At 47.7% G+C, this 7,853-nt stretch overlaps 2 protein-coding genes across 2 annotated transcripts; one reads left to right on the forward strand and one right to left on the reverse strand.

Annotated features, from left to right (window-relative positions):
• Window positions 1-4,791: 4,791 nt before the first annotated feature.
• On the forward strand, window positions 4,792-6,258 carry BDW70DRAFT_165883 (uncharacterized protein; the record flags this gene model as incomplete). Its single annotated transcript, XM_073741851.1, has 2 exons — window positions 4,792-4,959; window positions 5,011-6,258. The coding sequence occupies 2 exons, from the start codon at window positions 4,792-4,794 to the stop codon at window positions 6,256-6,258; spliced, it is 1,416 nt and encodes a 471-aa protein (XP_073591413.1).
• Window positions 6,259-6,538: 280 nt separating this feature from the next.
• Window positions 6,539-7,639, reverse strand: BDW70DRAFT_144619 (uncharacterized protein). The gene is made up of 4 exons (XM_073738291.1): window positions 7,220-7,639; window positions 6,910-7,073; window positions 6,788-6,855; window positions 6,539-6,691 (listed from the first exon to the last, which is right to left on the reverse strand). Exons 1-3 carry the CDS (start codon window positions 7,358-7,360, stop codon window positions 6,834-6,836), a joined length of 327 nt encoding a protein of 108 aa, XP_073591414.1. The 5' UTR covers window positions 7,361-7,639; the 3' UTR covers window positions 6,539-6,691; window positions 6,788-6,833.
• Window positions 7,640-7,853: the final 214 nt, after the last annotated feature.

The raw sequence follows: 7,853 nt of genomic DNA on the forward strand, positions 1-7,853 counted from the left end.
TATATACATACAGAGGGTGAGAACCTTCTAGAACCAGGCGATGTCCGGTCAATCCACCGGAGATCACGTGGCCTCATATTTCCGTATCACAACGAGAAGGAATTGCGAAGCGAGAAGGACAAATGTCATATTAGGATTTCAGCTGTATGCTCTCGGCCCATGTTGGCCTGCAAGCGCTGGATCCGTAACCTGTCCCGATCGTAGGGCCCTCAAGACAGCAGTTGGTCGCCAGGCAGCCCAGCCGGCTCTTCGTCGGCGGTGGCTCACGAGCCAGCACGGACTTTTGGCTCCAGCGGGACAACGGAAGGCCGTGTCCCCTGATCCGTCTCGGCCCGTAGCCGTTTCCAGAGTTGGGTCCCCAGCGCTATGACCTAGCCAGTGCCGTCGCCCTAGCGAGTGTCGTGGTCCTAGTAGTGGAAAGTGATTGGCCTTCAGACGCTGCAGCGCTTCAGCCTTTTGTTCATCCGCCACCGAAAAGAGACCGTACCAACTGGGAGCTCAGCCGAATCTAAACAGCTTTATTTGCTTTAGGGTTTAGCCGTTTTCAGACTCCCTATTTCACAAGTCCAACAACAAAAGATGGTTTCGATAAGAATCACAGACATCAGTGTGTTCAGGACGCATGAAACCAAGCTTAGTCTAGGACTAGATGTCACCAGGGGCGCGCTGAAGGCGCGACCCCTTCAGTGCTCGCAGCGATCAGCTGCATTCTCAGCCAACCAGACTCACAGCCAATAAAAGCCTGCTTTATTGAAACCTGGATCGTGGGAAGTAACCCGCTGCAAGGCAGCCCTCAGATGACGAGATTACTAGAGTACACTACGCACACAAACAAGGGGTCCGCTTCCTCCAGAGAGGCTTCTTTGAGAAAGAAGTGAGAATTTTTGAGGAGAAAAGGCTAAAGCCTCTCAGAAAGTGGGCGATGGCTAACAGGAGTGGGGCTAGAATGCTCATGTCAGAGAACACAGGCATTGTCAGCCAATGAATCCACTGCGCCGCAGTTAGCGCTGTGACAGTTACGGCAGTAATTTGTTAATGGTTTGTCACGATCCTGCAAACACACAAATTGAGTTTATCCCTTGCCTTCAAGTGCCCTATCCTGAATGCGCGCCCTTAGCTCTTGACTCTTGGCTCTTGGGATCGGCTGTGCTAGGCTGCGGCACATCCACTCCATTGGATCCTAAGGCCGATATTTTGCGGTGCGGATGCTCCTCAGAATCCTCACCCGCGCTGCGGATGTCCCATATCCTCATGAATCCACTCCAATCCGCAATCATCCTCCATTATCCGCACTAGAGATTATCTAAAGCCAATTGGCTATCCCAAATTTTGTGGATAAATCTACTTCATGCTCAAGTGTTATGTTTACTGTCTCCGATTCTTTACTCTTCATGTAAGTCCACTTCTGCTTCTATCTCTCCTCTTCTTATGATATTCTTTTACTTAGCACATTATGGCTTATTCACAAGCTTCACAGTCTCAGTAGACTTGTTAGACCCGACCCGCGAAACCCGCCCCAACCCGCCCCAACCCGCCCCAACCCGGCAAGAATTGGGTTGGGTTGGACCTTCTAATAATCCATTGGGTTTTGGATATTTTTGGCTGACCCAAAACCCGGCAGGGCAACCCGCTGGGTTGCCAAGACATCTTAATATATGCTACTGTACTTCGATTACGTAAATATACTAAATAAGATATAATACTGTATTATAATGCTGTATTTTATTTAAGCATGTAGATCACTGCTTTTATAGGCAGTGGTCTGCATATTGAGTTTCTGAGTTTTTTGGGTTTTTTGGGTTGGGTTAAAACTATTTGCTTAACCCATGGGCGGTTTACTGTCCAAGTAACCCACCTCAAAACCCGCGCGGGCGGATCAGCTAGCCCTGAAAACCCGCCCCAACCCGTGGTTTAACAACTCTAAGTCTCAGTACTCTCTCTACCCTGAGTCGGATTTACAACTGAACTCTGATCTGCGTCTTCAACCAGACAACCTTCCTGATCTTCAGGACAGCTAGTTGAAAACAATACTACCTACGCCCGTTACATCAAGCTCCTTCATGATCATTAAATTACCGGCCGTGTGCTCTCTGTCACAACTGACAATGCAACAAATAATGACACTTTAATGTCAAGTGTCCAAGAGGCTATCTAATCACAGAACTAGTCTGATATTGTAATTTTCAGAGTCCCTTGTATTGCACATGTAATTCAGCTTAGTCTAAATGAGCTACTTGGAAGGCTTAAAGCTACCCTACTCAATGAAGAGGCTGAATCAGAGTAGTCAGATGAGCAAACTTATTCATTTCAAAGTAAGTGCTCAGCAAGGCAAATCAGAGATACACTAAAGAAGGTATGCTTATTCTACTCTATATATGGAAAGACATATCTAATGTACTGTTTCTAAGCTTCGAGGACTTGCTGCCTTTATTAATGCAAGTCCCCAGCAACGGGAGGCATTTTTGGTCCTACAAGACAAAGAGGCTCGACTGATTCCAATTCAAGATGTTCGAACCCGCTGGAATTCAACATTCTTGGTGCTCAATCGTGCTAAAAGACTCCAGTCAGTCTATAGCCGCTGTTGTACGGATCATCAGTACCTCTATTTCAACTAGATCCAGAACAATGGCGGCAGATTGACTATCTTCTTCTTCTCAAAGTCTTTCTTTGACTTTACTATGATATTATTAAGGACTCGAGATATTACTGCCCATGATATCTTTAGTATCTATAACAAGCTTTTCTCTCATCTTGATGATGCTGAAGCTAAATTAAACAATGAAGGTGTGATCTGGAAGAAGCAGATGCTCCAGGCTCTCCAGGCAGCAAAGAAGAAGCTCACAAAATACTATATGGTAACTGATTACAAGACATATGGTGACATCTACGCACTTGCAACAATCCTGTGTCCTTCAAAGAAGCTTTGCTACTTTGCCTCAACAGACTGGCAAGGGAATATTGATTATGTGGCGTGCTATCGTGACGTCCTTGAGCGAGAGTTTCGTCAATATAAAGAGCAGCTTCAGAAAGAGGCAGATCCTATATCATCAAAGAATCATCTTGAAGAGCTTCTTCTTGATAAATGTGATCTAGATGCAGCTTATGTTTCCCACAACCAGCCATATGAAGAGAACCTGGAGCCTCGGGATGATGAGATTGCACGATATATCGCGAGAGGAATTGAGAAGCAGAAGCCTCGGGTATACCGGTGAGAGAATGAGGACGAGTTTCCTATTCTAGCTGCAATGGCCCGGGATATTCTCTCCATGCCTGCTAGTGGTGCAGGTGTAGAGCGGCTATTTAATTGTGCCTGTGATATATGTCACTATCGCCGTGGCCATCTTAAACCTGGAACATTCCGGGATCTGATGCTCCACCAGTTCGGAACAACCTTTAAATTGAGCAGAAAGAGATTGAGGTAGTCAAAGAGTATCTCTCTGCTGGAGAGGCTGCTCTCCTTGACCAAGCCAGAAAGCCAGTCATTCAGCTTGAAACTCTTGAGCCAATTAGTGATCGTGAAGAGGAGGGTGAACTACCTGGTCCGGAGGACACACAGCAGATGAGGATGTTAGATGAGGATCAGAGGTTGTCACAGGCTATGGCCTGGATTTTGGTTGTCGGCCATGCCCTCAACCAGGAATAATTCCAGAGATCTAAATAAGGTTTCTGCAACATTGGTATACAACCTCGGAATTGCAGCGCGCAGCTTCGATAAAGAGATCCATCGGCATACAGATCCGAAAAAGTCTTGACGTACAACCGGAAAAGGTTGATAAAAGGGAGGAGGAGGGTATTGGCGCTTCTATCTTTTGTTTCCTTCTCTAAGCTTGTGATACTCGTTTATACAGGACAGCCTGGTGAAAATAATACTGCCTACGCCCGTTACAGACGTTGAGAGCCCAGAGACCTATCTACCCCTATACAGACAGAGTCAGCGTAAACCAGGTAGAAAGCGCCCTGCAGAGGCTGTTGATAATGATGATGATCTTCCTGAAATGCCAGCAGAGGGTACACAGAGAAGACCTGGGCGAGTTTGGAAGCTTCCAAAACTACCTGAGGGATTTGAGCTTGCAAAATAGTGTATTTCTTGATAGTATTCAAAGTAAGATTGACAAAGAACTACTCATCATCAAATATGCATTTCAAGCCAAATACCAACAAATAACAATAAATACCAGCAGAACTCAATAAATAATGCATGCTCAAATAGGCAACTAAACTTGGCATGTTTGCTATGCTTATGATCCATTAGAGCTCCGCAAAAATCCAGAGGATCCTAATGACAATCCGCAGGTTGCGGAGCGGATTGTAGTAACTCCAAGGATCTTGCGGATCCTGCCGCAGCCTAGGCTGTGCCAAGGAATAAGCAATGGCTTTTGAGTTTATCTCTGCAAAGTAGTAGGATAATAATTGGAGGGGAGGCGGGCATTACATATATTTCGGGCAGTGAAGCTCTTGGCAGTGGGAACAGGCCAGGGACGATGCTCAGACCCATCAACAAACTTATTGGTCCTCAGCAATGTGATTACACAAAAAAAACGAATATAGGAAACTGTTACTTAAAACTTAGGTAAGGCGGGGTTCGGAGTAATTAAAATCGGTGTCGGTGTTGACACATCGCCGAACTTCCTCAGGCACAACCTGGATAGACATATTGGCTGCCAAGATTGAGAGAATGATCACCTCGTCGCTCCCAATGAATAAGAGAAAAGGTTATAAGGCAGCGCCGGGGTAGCCGTGAAATATGGTGGTCAAACACTTCATCCTGTTTTCGCATTATTCAAAGACAAAATGACGCCTTCTGAACAGAAATATTCATGCCGCAGCTCAATTGCGTTGCCGATGCAGGTCAAAGTCGGGCTAGTCGTGAATGACACCCTGGATGCGTCTGTTTTGCGCAGCAAGTATGCCCAGCTGGTTGAGCTATGGCCAGTCCTTGGGGGTAAACTTCTTAGCATGGTAAGAACTATCCTATTTATGTCCGGCTAGCTGTCCTGACCATACATATAGTTCGACACCCGCAGGTTCCAGTGCGGTTCGACGGTCGACTTTGAGTCTAGAAAAGTGGCCGAGGACCTTGCAACATTTCTTCCATTTTCCTGGAGCGGGTCGACTAGCAGCCCGTCGGTTCTGCTCGAGGATTCTTCTGGTTTCGACAGAAAATTCGAGTTTGGGGTGGCATCAACTTCGATGACAATATCCAAGCTGCGCGTAACGAACTTGAATGATGCCACACTCCTCTGGTTTAGCGTCTGCCATGGCCTATGCGACGGCAAGGGTTTATATGACATCATCCGCTACTTTTGTGATCTTCTGTCGAATAAACCCATTCCAAAGTTTATTCTTCCACCGGATGCGACAGGTGGACGCATGTCGGACCTTGTGCGGGATAACCGAGAAAAGCAAGCAGCAGAGACACTTGTGCAAGGAAACTCTAACCCGGACACGTTTGTCAGTAGTCATTTGACTGCGCTGAAATTGAAATTGAAATTCACATTGGAGATGTTATTGACATCAGTTGGCCTGGCGCAGAAGCTCACGGACAGGCTTGTCTATTTGCCCGGGTCGTGGGTTGATGAGGTTCGGTCCCGGGCGCAGAAGGAATTGCAATGCAGCAGCAGCGAGTTCCAGGGGGTGCAACTAACACGGAACGACATCATCGCTGCTCTATATTTGAGGCTGGTGTACGGGGCCAGGGGAACTAGCAACAAACCAGTGGATTACATAGGGCCGATCAACTACCGGAGCCTACTCGAAGCCCTGGAGCCGGACACATACTATGCTCATAATACTGTTATTCTGCTGCTCTGCCTCTTCTCCGAGCATGAGCTGCAAACACACTCGATCGCTAGAGTTGCTGCGCGAATCCGCCTCGCAACAATGCAGTATCGCCAACCGGCTGTGGTCAAACATGAACTTCGCCTACTAGAGGATAAAGCTCTAGCCCCGGCAATGCGCGATATCCGTGGCAGCATTCAATGGGGCAGCGCGATGGTCAGTCCGTGGACAACTTTTGAATATACAAGCCTCGATTTTTCCGGCGCTGTTTACGAAGGTCATGCCTATGATGAAGGCCACGGGCCATCGGTTGTCTTTGTGAACGCGAATGTTTCTCCGACGTTCGTGTCATTCCCCAGTCCGTTTGCGATTACTGTGAAGAATGGAGCAGGAGGTTATTGGCTCCGCGGGGCGAATACGAAGCGTGGGTGGGAGCATTTCGAGCTACTCACTAGCATGGACACTTTGTTTTGCACTTGAGTTTTGACGACGGACGGTCCGAAACGAAAGTTATGGTACGAGAATCGGCCGCATCTACGATTGACTCCAATATAACTCTCATTGCTTAGGCCCTTTTCAATAGGCTTGCCAATTCGGGCTGGCCTCTCATCTGGCGAATATTCATCCATAATGTCCATCGCAGCATTGTCTGGGATAGGCATAACATTTTCGTTGGTGGCCGCGTCTATTTCTGCTACAAGCTCATTTGCATCATGCTCTCCCGTTGTGTAGTGTATAGAATATCTTCTTTACGCTCCATATTCACTCCTAATCTTCTATTGTTATCGAGCTGTACGTCTCCTGCTCTAGGGGTGTCGCGTCTAATAATGTCATTCCTCGGGTACTGGAATTCCAGCATCTTCTCCAACCAAACTGGAGTTCTACCGTCCGTTCGAAATAGCTCTTTGGTCTCCTGATCACAATTATAGCTTGTCAGTATCGTTCTGCAGGGTTGTGTACGGGTGTGTTCTAATACAGGGTGTAACAGCACGCTAAGTGGTTCACTTACCGCAGCCCATATCTGACGAGGTGGCTTCCAAGACCGTCCTTGTCTTTCAGCATTCTCCATGTCGAGGCCTGACAGAAAGAAGTTAGCCCGCGAATATCTCCAAGAATCTTGCGTCCGCAAACCTGCGCAGCGTCTTAGTACTAGCATCCTCATTTGCTTGCCGTAAGCGAAGCTCTTTTGCTGTTGAAATCAGGGAACGGAGCTGCCCGCTATCGCCTATATCAACGCCACAATAATCTTGTCTAATAGTTGCTGTATTTGTTAAGCTTTTGCTCTGCAAGTCTCTCTGCATATTTTCAGCGTCTGTCCAGTGTGACCGCAAACACGCAGCTGCTCCCAGTTTCAACGCATTTATCACAGGGCTAGGATCCGGCGCACTGCCAACGTTCGATTTTAAAAAGGAAGTGCATAGTCAAGAAGTTGGCCACATACTTTGGACTTCCGCGCCCTACATGCTGCGCAAGCATTTGACCGTTTCGCCCGTCGGGGGACAGCCTGCGACGCTTTGAAGGGATGATCGGATGGAAATGGAGTAAGAGCCCGTAACAGCCCGTGGCCAGACTGTGACGTCATGGTGCGAAGTGTTATCGAAACTCCTCAATGCGAAAGGGGTTTCAATTGTCGGATCGAGCGGTCCCGACGACTTGTTGTTTCCTTTAAGAAGCCGGATACTTTCGGTGCCTTGATCCCTGTATGGCAGCTGATAAGAGTTGTAAATGCCATCAAGATGGTTACCCCTCGTTGAATGCAATGCGCTGAAAGTGGCCGCCGGGGTACGCGGGACTGAGGCAGCTTTGACAAGGCAACAAATGAGATTATCTTGCTCTGGCCAGGCCAGCAGCAACAGAAGGAAAAAAACAGAGACAAGATTTCGGCGAAGTGCTTATTGGTGGTCGGTTGCGCAACACTAGTTGTGGCGTTGCCAATAATAATCTAAGGATTTGCCGTCTTCAACGGATTCGGGGAAGCCCATCCGGGCCTGGGTCGAATGATCGCCCAAGGGCGCATAGATGGATATACGCGATGGCTCGAGGGCGAAGGAAATGATCGGACCAGTCGGGCGCGA

This window comes from Aspergillus foveolatus, assembly GCF_047715535.1.
Source record: "Aspergillus foveolatus strain CBS 279.81 unplaced genomic scaffold BDW70scaffold_103, whole genome shotgun sequence".
In the NCBI taxonomy this organism is placed as follows: Eukaryota; Fungi; Ascomycota; class Eurotiomycetes; order Eurotiales; family Aspergillaceae; genus Aspergillus; species Aspergillus foveolatus.

Excerpts from the sequence above, each read along its gene's own strand:
- BDW70DRAFT_144619 (XM_073738291.1), bottom strand. The coding sequence starts at position 7,360 with ATGACGTCACAGTCTGGCCACGGGCTGTTACGGGCTCTTACTCCATTT. Across the intron at positions 7,074-7,219 it reads GTAGGGCGCGGAAGTCCAAA|AGAGACTTGCAGAGCAAAAG; the intron begins GTATGTGGCCAA and ends GAAAATATGCAG. Across the intron at positions 6,856-6,909 it reads AGTACTAAGACGCTGCGCAG|GCCTCGACATGGAGAATGCT; the intron begins GTTTGCGGACGC and ends TCTTTCTGTCAG.